This window comes from Magallana gigas, chromosome 3 (genome assembly GCF_963853765.1).
Source record: "Magallana gigas chromosome 3, xbMagGiga1.1, whole genome shotgun sequence".
NCBI lineage: Eukaryota > Metazoa > Mollusca > Bivalvia > Ostreida > Ostreidae > Magallana > Magallana gigas.
The window spans coordinates 2564835-2582132 of record NC_088855.1 but is presented as its reverse complement, the minus strand read 5'-3'; the positions used below and the strand labels follow the sequence as shown (position 1 = coordinate 2582132).

The following is a 17298-nucleotide window of genomic DNA, read 5'->3' as shown; positions in this document are numbered from 1 at the left end:
AAAAAACAAGGACATAGAGATTTTTTTTCTCTTGCATCATGTACATTTATATTTGTACTATATGTGTGAAATATCTTGAAAATTTATAAATAAGCCCATTCTGTGACTTTGAGTTTACCTTATTTTCCAACTCAAAAACTGTGTATTTGGGCCCTAAATGAATGAAATTGGTTACCATGGCAACCAAGGTCATGGGCATCATTTTGATGGTGGATAATGTCATACCTTATGAGTATCAATCACCTGAGAAAGTTTCATGAAAATCTGAGATCATGCGTGCCATGACCCAATAGTAAAACTATGGTTTTTACAGAGAATTGATCTTAAGATGTTGAGCAGGTGCATGCATTCTGACGTAGATGGTGTTCCCAACACGACTGCAGACGGTGGGGTTACAGGTGTGCATGGGTGGGGGATTACCCCATGTGTTCTCTGGCTCCACTGCGTACTGGATCTTTTACGCTTAGAGAATTTTATGTATATTACATGGAAAAAACGCATCTATAAGGAAATTCTAAATAATTAAACGGAACGTAATGAAATGTATCACCTTATCCACGCCATAGATGTGATGGTGACCGACATAGACTCCAATCTCCAATTTCAGGTTGGAGTCACAGGAAGCATGTAACGTGATATCGTTAGGGGCACGCTTCTCGCTGCGCCGTCCGTGACACGTGACCTCCTCTGGATGATTTATCCAATCCCAAGGCGTGACGTAGTGACCAATGTAGTTAAATGCGAACGCCATAGCTCCTTTAAAAGAATGTTCACTAACACTTCATCATTTATGTTGAAGCAAACCAAATGAATTTTTTGGATATGAAGTAGAGTACACTCGGATAATATGATTAGCAGAAAATGTCTGCGCGTACAATACTAGTAACTACCATACTGGCTCAGGTTGATTTATGTGTCTGAAGAACTAGTACACAATATATAGATTATTACATGGCAATTTTTATATTGCATCCTATATTAGCCCGAGGTCGCGGTATATCAGCCCGAGAGCCATCAGGATCGAGGGCTGATATACCGCGACCGAGGGCTAATATAGGATGCGATATAAAAATTTCCATGTTATGATTTTTATATCGTAAACTTATAGAAAATATTAAAGAAACAATAAAAAACATCAAGTGATGAATGATTATTGTTTACAAATCGCTCCGTGTCTATATATTCCATCTCTGATAAACTCCATGAAATTTTTGCGCCAGCTGTTTGTATACTAGGTTGACGTCAAAGTAACTTTTTGACGTCATACTCGGGGATCGGAGTTGAACGACGCATACCGAACTCTACGTCATAATAGCCGATGATTAACGGAAAGGGGTGTGATATAACATCCGAAGATATAACATCCGAAGATTGCCGGAGAGGGGTGTGATATAAATCTTATATCACCCCTAGGGTTTATATCACACCCCTAGGCGAATTTTCTTTATATCGCACAGGGCGGAAAAGGGTATATTTTCTATAAGTATACGATATATAGTTTTTACCATGAGCGTTAGGAACGTCCACCTCCAGAGTTTTCCCGCCATCAGTGAGTTGACATTTGTTGACGTCACAGCTAGACATTGGATGATCTCTTGCAGCCCATCGCGTCTTTAGACGAGCAGCATACTGGATCTTTGTGACATCCCTGATTCGTTTGGTATTCTGTAGCCTAAGATGCAAAACTCCTCCAGAACAAGTGGCACTCGCGTGTCCACTTCCAGCATCTAATACTATCAAAACAACCTTATCACTGAGATTGATATTTACAACATCAGGAAATATATCTCTTTTGCTGGACAGACGTTGGCATACTTGTTCTTTCCAATGGAGAGTTGAAATTGACGTGGTGACCAGATATGTCAGCCAGACAGAATGGTTTGACGACAGGATTGGCATTCGTGAAGAGATGAGTTAACAATGCAGATCCACGTACCAAGGGCACCTACAGGATACACTATCAATCATTAAGTAAATCTGCTTATTCTTTATTTGTAAACGACTGAAATTTTCAATTTAACCCGATTGATAACTCCATTTTCCCTCCATTACCATGGTACTCAAAATTAGCATACAAATCTCCAAAGTCTGTCATGACAGGATCAGAACTTCCAGAAATTCCAACTTGTACACCAGACTTTCCTGTATAAAATAGGATTGTGAAAAGATTGTTTTTCACACAGTCTAAAAGGTACAACAATATATACCATGGCTGCGAACATTCATCGATACAAATTCATCGACATATATATATTTACTAACTATTTACGTTATAATTACTTAACAGAAAACACCCCTTCGGGATTCCCATCAGGTCCACTGACCACTTGTCGCATGTTTGTTCCCATGTCTGTCAGTTTGTTCCAAGGTTCGCCGGATTTCCAGGCGGACTGCTGCATCATCAAATCCGTTCTCTCTGGATCCGTCCATCTATCCATTGTGTAGGCGTCATACACGATACCGGATGACGTCATGATTGCTAAAAGAAGTTTGACAACCTTGCTTGATGCCGATTTAGTGGCAACTTTATTTTTCACTTTTTCACGAAACTGGCCCTCTTATTGAGGGTAAGACATCAGTTTATGCCAATTCTCAATTTGATGAATTTTATAGATGAACGATTTCCGAAATGGTGAGACAAATTAAATAAACATTTTGGCAACTGAACCTTCTACCTCCAACATGTTTAATTGTCTTTTGTTGTTTAATAAAACGTACCTTCATACGGAAACAACCTCATGGGAACGGGTTCAGCACTCTTGATTTCATTGGCAGCGAAGTGATGGGTAGGAAAGGCTCCACGTTGGCGGAGGTTTCCAGTCCTGTGGGGAGAGGCCTTGCTGCCATCCTCACTAGTCTCCCCAAAGATAGAACCCGGATCAGCCGTGTCGAGGGGGTGTTCTTCAAGTGGAACACATCCAGGGGGTAGAGCAGCATAGATGAGAGAGCAGTGTAACCCAATTAGAAACCACAGGACTGATGTATGGAAGACAGGCAACACTTTGTTAACATTGAAAACAGTTAAATTCAATAAAACTTTCATAAATACTTGTAAAAAACAAATTGTTGACACTAGTGAATTAGTTGTAATCAAAAAGCATTAATTCAAGTATCAAAATGAAAGCATCGGTCAAGCCAGATTACAGTTATATCAAACGAGCATCACAACATGAAATGAACCATTGATAACAGATGGATACCATCAAAAGGTTAAACATCACTTTAGTTTTATGTTTTTGGATTTCGTTTATATAGCAAAAAGTTAAAGTAGGTAAAGAAGGAATACAAAATAGCATACTAGTACCTGTATAGCATTGAAAATACTTATGTTTGGATAAAGGCAAAAGTTTATAATTATCCTACATTTTCTTTAATGTATTTTTAGTGAAACTTATATTATTGTTAAATATTAGTATAAAATAAAAAAAATTATACTACATGTACTATAATTTCTCACCTTGCCATTTTACCATTTCTACGGTTATTGGTCGTTTCTTTCTTATCAGCCGAATGCCAAAACAGTGCCAACGTGAGACCATAAAAGGTTAATAATCTAAACTGTAGAGTTAAAAACCCAACTGTTATATACATGATAAAACTTAACAAACTCATTCTTCAACATATTTCATAAATATGCCACGGTCGTATTCGTTAAGATGCAGTCTTTTTGTATCTTAAAGAGTCATAAGATGTTTATAAATCTTAATTTATTAAAAAAATGTAGATGCAACCAATAAAGTGCATTTTGCAAACGTTTCCGAAAATCGCCTCATTCACTGAACAATTTTGAAAAATGGAGTATTTAATCACTTATTCCTCTAAGGAGCATACATGCCTGAAAAAGTAAACCCAGACCGCCCTTCTTTATGTTTCCTCACTCAGGAACGTGTTATGAAAACCCTACTAGAAGATGACAATGATAACAAAATATATACATGTACAATGTAGGTGCATTTGTAAAGTGTCCTTGAGATGTTTTTTTCTGTTCATAAGTTTTTGTAATCCTACATATAAAACGTATGTGGAGAATTTCTATGTGAAATAAAACGATTACGTTGGAAGATTAGAATTTACCAATTAAAACGTATTCGTAATCAGTAATCTATTATAAATCTCAAAAGTTAAATTTCGTTAAATTTGAATGTAACAAATATAAGCAAACTTAACACTTCTTTATTTATAGTAACTTAATTGAAACGCATCACTTAATTAACACGCGTTTCCTGACTTATTTTGTATCCATGTCCTTATTGTTTCTCTTGGTTGTATAAAACACCTCATCATCAAAAACCAACAACATTTGTCGAATGAGAAAATATCGTTATTTTCACCTTTCTATCTGATCAATGTATGAAATGTATAACATATTTTTATTCAAAGTGCAATTTATTGAACTACTATTATACATAAGATTATGATGCTGCTGTAAAGAAGGAATGCCCCTAGTAAGCCAATATTGTTTCAGGTTTTATGATAAGTATAGTAATTGTCTAGTTGGGTGTCTACTGTTTGTTAACTTCTATTCTTAGCAATCTCATCAATATTTTGAAATGCGCATGCGGAACAAAGCTTTAAAAATACAGGGTTTGAATGAAGATTTTTCATTAAAAATGTACACCTGGTGTGAGTTATGTCAATGCTATTAGTCACTTTGAATCGTAGTGTTTAAAGCACATTTTATACAATCATATGTGTGTGTTGGGGAGGGGGGGGGGTGCATGATCTGTTCACAATAACAAGACCGTTCTGATTATGGAATATTTGTCTTGTATTTTCAAGTTGCAAGTTAACCTATTCTCATGAAGTTAAGTTCAATCTTATAACAACAAGTTAAAAGTCATAGAGTTAAAATGCAATTAAATATCGGTTAATGTAATTTAAACTATTGCTTTATTTTTTATTTATAGGAAATGTCTTACTTAACATATTTCTAAAATAACACTTCATTTGAAACTATATACAAATAAAAGGAATGTTGAGTAAGTAATTTTTCAAAATTTACGAAGGGGAATTTCCCCTGTATTGGGTCATAACATCAATGCCAAAAATAGCCCCCGAATAATTGTCACTATTGTCAAAAAAAAACTTTTCCAATCACAAGATTATGAAATCAGTGCATATATATATTTATTGATGAGTGTGTATATTTTATATGCATTATTTATCTATGTGTCTTATACTTATTGATGTACATATGTTTTATTACAGGACCACAATGTAAACTGGTACTTTGTCACTAATTGTGATATCATGTCTAAATAAAAGACTTTATTATTATTATAAGAATTCCGAATGAAGCACAATTCTCATGCCTCAGATATACGAAGGTTGTTATAAAAGTTCGCGAAAAAGTTCGATTGTGAATTTTCAGAATTAATCTTGACGTTTTTTCTAAGTATCTTAGACTTCGGCTTAACATATCTGTAGTGCTCATCGAAAATGAAATACTGTACGTCACAACCACGCCAAACAAAGACATCCGATGTACATCAACGTAGTAAGTATATGTATATGTATATTTTTTTTCTTTTCATATAAGCTGTTTTAGAAATAGAAAGTTTTAAACACTTGTATTCAATATACTGTTTTTTAATTGGGTATGAGCACACCCAATATATTTTTTGTTAATGGTCAGTACGTTCCATTCAAACACTGACTTATGCCAAATAATGGGAAGAGGTGTTTAACTTCTTTTTCAAAAACGATGCCAATTTTATAGTGATATAAAAGATTGTATTGTTTTTATTTTATTTGAAGTGACTTTTTGCGCTGAAAAATACAAAAGCTCAACTAACTCATAAAGATCATATTCGTTAATTAGGCCTTGTTAAAGAAATTTATCGCTATTTAAAAAAGCATTAGACCTTTCTAGAGTACAAGATGAGTATATTTTTAAAAAATGCAAAATAATTTCACAAAAATAATGTCACCATACATTCACCAAATGAAACCACGTCGTCTCAAGCCACGGGTTTTGTGTCCATTTTATTGTGAAAATAGAAAGGACACAAAACACGTTGCTTGATACGATGGCAAAACCACGCAATTTTAATAAAATAAAATAGAAGTCACCTTTTGAATTCACATCTCATTTTTAAAAAATTGAATTGAATTAAGGGGGATCTGAAAAAAAAATCATGTATTTAGAACTTTAAATAATAACACACTGTTTACTTTTTTTCTATTTAAAATTACTGAAATCGAAACCGAAAAAAGTGGGGCAGGTTGTCTGGCAACCTTTGATTAACTTAATGATCTACTTTCGTTTTAAACCAAGCGAAATATCAGATTATGGCAGAAGTGGACGACTGGAAAGATGATATTCGCAGGAACTATTGCTACTTCAAAGACAACATCGCTGACCCTCTTGATGTTATGCTGTATCTGTTTGGGGAAACCAACCCTCCAATCATAACCCACGAGCATTTGGCGCGGATACAGGTAGGATATGCCCCCTTTATCACGGAAATTCCCCAAAAATCAGCACCATAACGGTTGTTGAATGACTGTTGCATCCGCCATATACAATGTGGAACTTTTCTTTTAGCTAACCTGGGCCTTCGGGTCCCGTGAGCACTGTACGTAAATAATTTTGTAAACAACAATAAATTTGCTCAAAAGTACTGATTTAAGCCCAATTGGTTAAAAGTAATACTATAATGTATAGAACATTTAAAATCAATTAAAAAGGGAGAAAGAAATATGGAACGCCATAGCTGCCTTATATGGCTATTTCATGTGAAAATGGTGCTTTATTATATAATGCTGTGGTTATTTCATGTGAATAAGATGCTTTATTATATGAAGATGGTGCTTTTTTATGTTAAGATGGTGCTTTATTATATGAAGATGGTGCACAGGGGCATCGTATCCGCTCTACAATCTCTGACATAATATATATATAAATAATACACAAGGGAAGAATCGAAAGTAGGACATGATCTGTAAACAATATATGTCAAAAAACAACTTACTTGACAAACGTTACGCAAATCCTCCCACACAATGTTGCAAATGTTGTCAAAAATCACGTTCACACTTAAATATTCCTCATAAACTCGATGAAAAACGTTTTTATCCCATTAAAATCGCTGTCTGCTGCTCTTCGCCAAAGATAAATAAATCATCACTTGGGCCTATAGTAATGGTGGCACCTGCTATTTTGTTGATAAATTTATCCTGTGTAAATGGAAGTAACGAAATGTGAAAAGGTTAATCAGCTTATATTAAAAAAAGCTATGTTTGAGATTTATGATAAACTTCTTAGATTTCAAAAATTATTTCTCGTGTAATTTGTAAAGAAGACTTAGAAGACTGATTTCAGCCCGAGTATAGGTATAATACTGTAACGCATGAAACATCGATATATATTATTATAGGCAGAGCGCACCCCATCAATGCAAGTAGAAACGATGTTGCTTATACTAATGATGCGAGGCCCTAGGGTGCCCCAGTGTTTGTTTAATGCCTTCATGGGGACACACAACGAACAGTGTGCTAAGAAGTTGGCCCCCTATCTGTTAGCACAGGAACAGCATGCTCTACAGAAGGTCACATCAGGTAAAAAGGCTAAGGCAAACATTTCTCACTTGATATCAATAGGACAAATTGACACCCTTAGGTGATATTTAGTCAAAATCAAATTGCTAATGTGCCGTCTTGTAGCCGGAAATTTTTTATCCGGTACGGCTTGGTTTTTTCTTTTATTGTTTACTTTCTATTTCCTAACTTGTATATTGCACGGGTTTTTTGGATCACTCGTCGTCCTACCTCAGGTCTGCACAGTCATGCACTGTTTTTCTAGTCTGCCTACAATGTAAGTATCTGAAAGTCATTATCTTTGAGTCTCTTTGTTGTTAGGTTATATTTTTTACTCTCGGCTATATATTTTGATAAATTACAGTAGTTTTTTCTTACATATTTCAATGGTTTAGGTTAGGGGAGTTTGTTACATTTTCATATATACATTTAGACTAGTTATATGTGAACTTCTCAGTCATGTAATGTTAATATACTGATAAAATTTAAGCTTCATTATAAGTATTTACACATTTTCATGACATTATCTATTTTTTGGGTCTGTACATCACATTTATTGTTTTTTCTTTTCTTGTAGTTTTTCACCATGTTTTTGAATAAATATAATCATCAAACGACATGCGTTAGCTAGCCGTATTCAGGAGACAGCATAGTGAAAAAATTGCAGAATACAGAAATCAACCATGGCTCAGAAGGGAGAAACTTCTACTCCAGAAAATACATCAAGAAGAGTAAGAACACTCACACCTAAAGCACAAGAAGTTTACCTGGATAAAGTGAATAGATATGAATTCATAATTTCACGTTGCATTGATGAAATAAAGAATATTTTAATGGATATAGCATCCTGCAGTAAAGAAATAAAAGTCTTAACATCATCAAAGACCGACCTTGAAAACAGCCATAAACGCTATCAAGACATTTATCAAGAATTTAGTGAATTCCTGTCTAATACATACACTAAAGAAAGTATTGAAAAGTTGGCTTCTGTTGAGAGAGACTTTCTGAACATAGATAAGAAAGTTCAAAACGCTTTAGTGAAATTACAGGATGACATTGATTTTGTGCAATTGGAAACTTATTCGAGTACATCCCACAATACTTCCAAATCTACATCACTTAGCCGACGCTCAGTGCGTTCCCTACAAAAAGCAAAAGAAGCAGAAACTCGTCTGAAAATTGCTGAGCAATCTGCTCAACTTAAAAAACAGAAATCAAAAATCGCCGTAGAAGAGAAAATTCACTTAGCACAAAGTCAACAACAACAGGAAGATCTGGATACAGAATTAGATCTACTTCAAAAACAAGCAGAACTCGAACTGGCAAATATGCAGCTGGAATTCGAACTTGAAGCGGAGGGAGAAAGTATCAAACATGAAGATCTAGGACCCAACATGCCCACTATTCCAAGTATATCTGGTGATCAGAAGACAAGAAACTTTGTTGATAATCTTACATTAAACCAAGATGTGAAACCTTCTGGTCGTAGAGTTCGTACTAATTATCAGCAGGAAGCGAATCCTGATTCAGACAAAGAAAATCATCCTGTACATACTTCAGATGTCCGTCATCATGATCAACAAAGCAGAGACAACGATAATTGTACCCCACTACAAACTACTTTGAATTTACCTTTACAGAACAATTCAAATTCCTCAAATTATCTTCTCAAGAAAAACTTATTGTTGGAAAGTTTTCAGCAACAACGTTTTGATGACAAATCAGATAGATATGTGGTGTGGAAATCACAGTTTAAGACAATGGTGTCAGAAATCTGCTGTTCTCCGTTAGAAGAAATGACTCTTTTGACAAACTGTACGAACAAAAACTCAGAAGCTCACAGATTGATCATGAGCCTTAGAGCGTCCTATGCAAGTGATCCAAAGTTATGTTTAGTGAACATTTGGAAACGTATGGATGAAAGATTTGGCTCTCCGGAATTACTTGAATCATCATTGAAATCTAGACTACAAGCTTTTACGAATTTCACAGACCCAAAGAAGTTGTATGAACTCCATGACTTACTTTGTGAGATACAAGCCGTAAAAAGCATTCCAGAATACAGTGTCATGTTTTCTTACCTTGATTCATCCTTAGGATTGAAACCTACAATTCAACAACTTCCTCGTTTTCTCCAGGATAAGTGGATCAATCGTGTGGTCAATTACAAAAAAGAACATTCAACAGCCTTCCCTCCTTTTGGTGAATTTGTGTCTTTTATTGGTGAGATGAGCATCATCAGAAATGATCCTGGATTGATGTTTGATACTTCTAAACAACCTCGATTTGACCGCAAAGATACAAAAGTCAAAACTGTGTTTACTCACAAAACTGACATTTCATCTGAAACAGCAAACATTGGACATCAATGTTTGATTCACAAAGGATCCAAACATACCATAAACAAGTGTAAAGCTTTCAGAACCAAAAGTATCGAGGACCGTAAACATATTTTACGTGATCATAACATTTGCTTTCGTTGCTGTGAAACATCAGACCACTTCGCTAATCGTTGCAAAGCTAGAATTTTGTGTGATGTGTGTAAAAGTAACTATCATTGTACCGCTCTTCATGAGGATGTTAGTTACCGTCAAATGTCGAGGAACTTTCCTTCACCACAAACCCATGGCGAGGAGGAAAACTTTTCTTCTGGAATTGTGAACCAGTCTGTCACTACCAAGTGTACCGATATTTGTTGTGAATTCAGTGGAAAGTCGTGTGCAAGGATTGTACCAGTGCGGGTGTTTGTTCAAGGTCAACCTGAATCATCGATACTCACTTACGCCATGTTGGACGACCAAAGCAACAGAACTCTTGGTAAAAGTTACCTTTTTGATGCTTTGTGTATCAAGACCATGGCAGTGGACTATACTATGCAATCATGTTCAGGCAAGATTGCAACACGAGGACGCATTGTTGACAACCTTATCGTAGAATCGATCAATGACAATCGCCAATTAAAGTTACCACCTGTGTTGGAGTGTGATAGTATACCCAATAGTCAGGCAGAGATACCAACTCCGGATATCGCTCTTCATTATCCACATTTGCAGGATATTGCTAGAGATCTACATCCATTGGATCCGTCTATGGAGATCCTCTTGCTAATTGGACGGGATCTTCCAGAAGCCCATCACGTCATTGATCAGCGATTAGGACCATCACGATTTCCCTTTGCTCAACAATCTCCCTTAGGATGGACTATAATTGGAGACATTTGTTTGGCTGGAAAACACATTCCACCATTACAGGTCAACAGAACCTACGTAGACAGAAGTGGTCGACCTACAATGTTGGAACCATGTACACAGATGTTAAACATTAAAAACATTGTTATCACCTCGAATAAGACCGTAATTGAGAAAACAGACGTCTTCACGAAAACATCAGATGACAACAAAGTTGGTCTCTCGATTGAAGACCACACTTTTCTGAATATTATGGACAACAAGTTTCATCTTGATCCTACTGAGGGTAAATGGACTGCGCCATTGCCCTTCCGGCAAAATCGTGAACAACTTCCAGACAACTACTCACAAGCGTTATTCCGGGCCAAATGTCTTGATACTTCTCTAAGAAAAAACAACACAAAAAAAGAACATTTCATTGCGTTCATGCAGAAAATATTCGACTGTGATCATGCAGAACTAGCTCCGATAATACCACCTGACAAAGAACATTGGTATCTTCCCCTGTTTGGAGTCTACCATCCTCGTAAACCAGATCAAATTCGCGGCGTTTTCGACTCCTCAGCTGAATTCAAGGGTGTGTCATTAAATGAACAATTGTTACAGGGACCTGACTTCATAAACAACCTCTTAGGAATTCTCATTCGATTTAGGAAGGAAAATGTAGCTGTAGTTGCCGACATCCAAAGCATGTTTCATTCATTCCTGGTTGATGAAGACCATCGGGATTATTTACGTTTTATGTGGCACAGAGATAATGACATTGAGAGACCACTTATTACTTATCGAATGAAAGTTCATGTATTTGGCAATCGTTCTTCCCCGTCTGTTGCAATGTATGGATTACGTCGTATTGGTGATTTGGCTGCTGAAAGTCATGGACAGGAAGTGAAAGACTTTATCGTGAATGACTTCTACGTTGAAGACGGATTGAAATCTTGTGCAACTACTCGTGAAGCGATTAACATTCTACAGAAGACTAAAGATACCATGAAAGAGTATGGTGGATTGCGACTTCATAAATTTGCTTCAAATGAAAAAGAAGTAATGGAAGCTTTTGACTCGAATGATTTGTCAAAGAATATTGTGGACCTTAACTTTGAGAAGGATGTCTTAACTCAAAGCAGTCTTGGCCTTCTATGGGATTTACAAACAGATACCATACAATTCAAAATTTCTAGTGAAGACAAACCATCTACAAGGAGAGGTGTACTTTCAGTTGTGAATCGTCTCTATGATCCACTTGGATTCATTGCTCCTGTCGTCATACAAGGCAAGATTATTCTGCGTAAAGTTGTGTCAAACACCTCCAGCTGGGATGAAGCCCTACCTGAACATTTGCTCAAAGAATGGGAAAAATGGAAAAATAACTTACCTGATTTGGAAAACTTACGTATTCCTCGTGTGATTGTTCCCAAATTGTGTGAAGCGCTTAGAAGGGAGTTGCTAGTTTACTGTGATGCGTCTGAACTAGCCATAGCTGCTGTTTGTTATTTAAAGGCAAAGTATTCAGATGGTTCTTCATCTCAAGGATTTGTTCTAGGAAAAGCAAAAGTGGCACCTGTTAGTGGACATACAATTCCTAGACTGGAACTATGTGCCGCAGTGCTTGCTACCGATATAGCACAAATAGCCAAGGAACAGTAAAAAGTGAAAATAGATGACATCAAGTTCTTCAGTGATAGTCGTATTGTATTAGGATATATTAACAACACGAAAAAACGTTTCCTTGTGTATGTGGCTAACCGCATTGCTTATATCACAGTCTCAGCAGTCCGACCCAATGGTACTATATTCGCAGTGAAATGAATCCAGCAGATGTAAGCACAAGAGGAATTCTTCCAAATGAAATGGAAAAGTGTGCATGGCTTTCAAACATAGAAAACCTGGAGATTGTGCCCTCTATTGAACAATTTCCTTTAGTGAGCCCCGAAGAGGATAAAGAAATCCGCTGTAATAAAACTGACATTGAAACAAAAACAGCTGTGGGTCTGGACAATGAACTCCTTACAAGATTCTCAAAGTGGAACAAACTGGTTGCTGTAGTTGCTAAAGTTTATGGTTTCATTCAGAATTGTCGTAACCCAAAGAGCAAATTGAGTGATGTTCAGCTTCTTCACAACGCTGAAACAGTTATAATTAGAGACATTCAGAAGAAATTCTATTTAGAGGAAATTGAAAATATTAGAGACTCTAAGCCTGTGTCGAGAAATAGTTCTATTCAGAAACTTGACCCCTACATCGACAGTGAAAGGATTTTGCGTGTTGGTGGGCGCTTGAAAAAATACAATGATGATCCTCTATTCAAGAATCCAATCATTTTGCCTGCAAAACATCATGTTACCACTCTTATTGTCAGAAAACTTCATGAAGATGTCAGACACCAAGGACGTCATATAACAGAGGGTCATATTCGTTCTTCTGGATTTTGGATCGTCGGAGGTAAAAGACTCATTTCATCTGTTCTTCATAAGTGCGTCACTTGCAGAAAACTTCGGAAAAAACCTGAACATCAGAAAATGTCCGACTTGCCCGAGGATCGTCTCATACCTGGACAACCACCATTCTCTTCTGTTGGAGTTGATATATTTGGACCATGGAACATCATTACACGACGTACCAGAGGTGGTGCAGCAAATAGTAAAAGATGGGCCGCTCTATTCACTTGCCTCACTACCAGGGCCGTGCATATTGAAGTTGTGGAAGAAATGACATCCTCCTCATTTATTAATGCGCTTCGTCGGCTTATCGCCATACGTGGACCTGTTCAAGTCCTTCGTTCAGACAGGGGAACAAACTTTATTGGTGCTGCAAAGGATCTGAAAGTTAATGTCATCAATGTGGAAGAAGACCACCTTCATAACTTTCTCAACGAACAGAGAACGACCTGGATCTTCAACCCTCCCCACTCCTCTCACATGGGAGGAGTGTGGGAACGCATGATCGGGACTACGAGACGCATATTGGATGCGATCCTTCTTGATTATGGATCTAGGAGTTTAACTCATGAGGTTCTCACTACATTTTTAGCGGAAGCCTCTTCCATTATCAACTCAAGACCTCTAGTGCCAGTGTCTACAGATCCTGAAAATCCCCTTGTGTTATCCCCTTCAACTCTTCTTACTCAGAAAACAAGCAATAAGGATGTGATATTCGCTGATCATGAAAACAAAAACGAGCTATTACAGACGCAGTGGAGGAGAGTTCAACATCTTGCATCAATTTTCTGGAAACGGTGGAAGACTGAATATTTGAACACTCTACAGATGCGCCGTAAATGGAATTCACATCAAAGAAACCTATCGCCTGGTGATGTAGTTTTAATCTGCGACAAAGAACTTTCCCGCAATTCTTGGCCAATGGGTATAGTTACTAAGGCTTTACCAAGTGATGATGAACTTGTGCGTAAAGTGACAGTTCGTGTAATCGTGAATGGTGAACCTAAAAACTATGTGCGACCAATTACTGAACTTATTGTAATTCTTGAACAGTGATCGTTTAGTGAATCTTACTTATAATTGACTGAAAATGGACTGTGTTTCAATTTGAAAATGGACTGTGTTTCAGTTTATATTACATGTAACTTAACAAATTGTCATATTTAGGGTGCTTAAAAGTTTATTATAGAGTGATATTTTCTATATCAGGCGAGGAGTGTGCCGTCTTGTAGCCGGAAATTTTTTATCCGGTACGGCTTGGTTTTTTCTTTTATTGTTTACTTTCTATTTCCTAACTTGTATATTGCACGGGTTTTTTGGATCACTCGTCGTCCTACCTCAGGTCTGCACAGTCATGCACTGTTTTTCTAGTCTGCCAACAATGTAAGTATCTGAAAGTCATTATCTTTGAGTCTCTTTGTTGTTAGGTTATATTTTTTACTCTCGGCTATGTATTTTGATAAATTACAGTAGTTTTTTCTTACATATTTCTATGGTTTAGGTTAGGGGAGTTTGTTACATTTTCATATATACATTTAGACTAGTTATATGTGAACTTCTCAGTCATGTAATGTTAATATACTGATAAAATTTAAGCTTCATTATAAGTATTTACACATTTTCATGACATTATCTATTTTTTGGCTCTGTACATCGCATTTATTGTTTTTTCTTTTCTTGTAGTTTTTCACCATGTTTTTGAATAAATATAATCATCAAACGACATGCGTTAGCTAGCTGTATTCAGGAGACAGCATAGCTAATCTTTAGCATTTTTCCCTATAATAGTTTGAATTTGTAATCTTTAGTCACACATCTTTGAACAATTATTTTAAATAACAATTCTAAAAAATATGTGTATGTTTTACCAATACATCAATTTCTGACAGTCAGAGTTGTCAAATGACTATATTAACAAGTTCACCTCTCTTGTACAGAGTGGCCTCCCCTTTACAAGGAACATTTCGACATGAAGAAAGTACCTGTGACCTATCTAAAGCCTAACGACCCCTGCTGCTTTCTACATTATAACAACACAGAGGAGGTATTCTTTTAAGAATTTTTCTCCATCTGTGCTGAAAATGTTGTAGTAGATGATATATACTGGGGTGCATGTTCGTATTTGGATGCATGTAAATATTGTAATTGTACCATCACACCTATAAAATCATAATCCCCCACAGGTGACAAAATGTTGTCATATATATGTAACAGAGATACATATTGCCTCTCCTGGGGTATGAACCTGGGTCCTCTTGCATGCAATCCGTCTCTCTACCAATCATGCAAAAGATAACCCACTAACAAGAGCTATTAGAAATGCCATATATCAAACATTTCCACATTTCATCAAATATGAAAACTACTTGTTCTGATGATTCTATCAAAGGATGAAAAACTAAATCATTTTTGATATGTACACTTATTCTACACAGTAAACTGTTCTGCCAGATGTAGTTAATTCCGATAAAGTAGCAATTTTCAATTTTTTAACACCCTTATTTTACAACAACTTTGGATCTTTTTCTGTATAAGGTATACAGTATGCGACGAGAATGTCGAGGATTGGTTTACCTCATCAACAACGAACAATTTGACAACCTTCCTCGGAGATATGGAACAGAGTTTGATAGAGACGACCTAACAAAGTTATTCACAGACCTTCACTTTGAAGTTATTGTAGAAAATAATTTAACAGCTGAGGTTAGTCATTCTTTCTTTTTATAAAAAATTGTTCATGTACAGGTAGTTTCTTCTGTATCAAAATGAACTGAAAAAGCCATAAAAAATAAACTTAATACAGTTTAATTTCGTTTCTTAGTATTTTATTTTTGATTTTATTACAATATTTGGAAAGGGGTTTAACATGCATTTTAATGAACATCTTCAAAAAGAGTTATTCCCCTTTAAAAAAAACCCAGATGACAAACAACAAAAATAGGCCTAAGCTAATTGTATGTCGATTCATGTTTTAATAGAATCGAAGGCAAATCTTCAAACCCCTGATCCAACCTGTAAAACAAATTTATTTCATTGTATCTGAATTGTTCCACTTTCTTTATTATTCTCATAATCTGCTGATAATGAATTGAATTTTTCTTTTTCTGTTCTGCAACTGACTAGTGTATATTTTTCAGGAGATAAGGAAGAAGACTGAACCTATCAGCAAGTGTGACAAGATAAAGAAAAGTGACTGTTTCATTTTTATCATTCTAACTCATGGTGACGAAAAAGGAGTGTGTGGAATTGATGGAGAATCTGTTCCTGTGTCAACACTCACCGAGATGTTTGAGCCAAACAACTGTCCGGAAATGAATGAAAAACCCAAAGTTTTCCTTATCCAGGGCTGTCAGCTTTCCTCAAGTCTGAGCGTTGTTCTCAAATGTATGCACCTTTATTTGAAGGATTTGATTCGAAAACTGTGTTGATTTAAAAGTGGTTGGTGAAGGTTGGGCCTGTTCTACGTATATTCTTAATTGTTTAATTTAGTAAGCCTTAAGCACTTTAATATTAACAATGTTTATTTGAACGTATAGACAAGAAACAAAAGGTTTGTCCATCGGGAGGTCCTAGTGGGAGCGGATCACAGGGTGACGGGGCGGTGATCGTGTGGATGGAATGAATGCTTCTGGTGGTGGTCGGGAGCTCAGTATATCCGCCACACAAATTGTCCATTCTAAATCCGACTTCCTTGTGGCTTACTCCACTCCGGAAGGTAGGCTGTGCATGATTTTTCCGCTCTGATGCCTTAGTGTATTCTTGACTTTATACCATGACATGGTCAATGATTTTTTAAGGGAAGCCGAAGGCCAAAGTCCAGCAAGTCTAGATAGAGAACAATAAAATCAAAAGTCAAGAAATGCTTTGTTAAACATCATGTTTTCTCCCTAGTTTATTTTAAATTACTTAAACATTAAAAGAATATTTTCATATTGGTATAATCCAAATACTATTGAGCCGGAATATTTTCCTGCTTGTTGTAGGTTCACTGCCGTGGAGGAAGACGGATGCTGGATCCTGGTTTATGCAGGCCATTGTTTGGGTCTTCAAATCCGAATCCCACGTCAAGGATCTTGTTGAAATGCTTGGATAGGTGAGGCTAATTCACAAGTATATATATCAAATGAAACCAT

The 17298-nt window shown here is 36.3% G+C and overlaps 3 protein-coding genes across 3 annotated transcripts in view; 2 read left to right on the top strand and 1 right to left on the bottom strand.

Annotated features, from left to right (window-relative positions):
* Positions 1 to 71: 71 nt before the first annotated feature.
* LOC136273279 (uncharacterized) lies at positions 72 to 3473 on the bottom strand. Its single transcript, XM_066077681.1, has 7 exons — positions 3458 to 3473; positions 2719 to 2901; positions 2325 to 2557; positions 1816 to 1945; positions 1506 to 1733; positions 551 to 756; positions 72 to 454 (listed from the first exon to the last, which is right to left on the bottom strand). Exons 1-7 carry the CDS (start codon positions 3471 to 3473, stop codon positions 308 to 310), a joined length of 1143 nt encoding a protein of 380 aa, XP_065933753.1. The 3' UTR covers positions 72 to 307.
* A 2803-nt stretch (positions 3474 to 6276) lies between these two features.
* The window catches only part of LOC136273523 (caspase-3-like), a 33451-nt gene continuing 22429 nt past the window's right edge, over positions 6277 to 17298 (top strand). Inside the window, exons 1-4 of the mRNA XM_066078057.1 lie at positions 6277 to 6441; positions 7380 to 7560; positions 15103 to 15209; positions 15701 to 15868. Coding sequence (XP_065934129.1) covers positions 6292 to 6441; positions 7380 to 7560; positions 15103 to 15209; positions 15701 to 15868 — 606 coding nt within the window. The 5' untranslated portion in view covers positions 6277 to 6291. The remainder of the gene's footprint in view (positions 6442 to 7379; positions 7561 to 15102; positions 15210 to 15700; positions 15869 to 17298) is intronic.
* LOC136273519 (uncharacterized) lies at positions 7661 to 12383 on the top strand. Its single transcript, XM_066078051.1, has 2 exons — positions 7661 to 7816; positions 8117 to 12383. The coding sequence occupies exon 2, from the start codon at positions 8223 to 8225 to the stop codon at positions 12372 to 12374; it is 4152 nt and encodes a 1383-aa protein (XP_065934123.1). The 5' UTR covers positions 7661 to 7816; positions 8117 to 8222; the 3' UTR covers positions 12375 to 12383.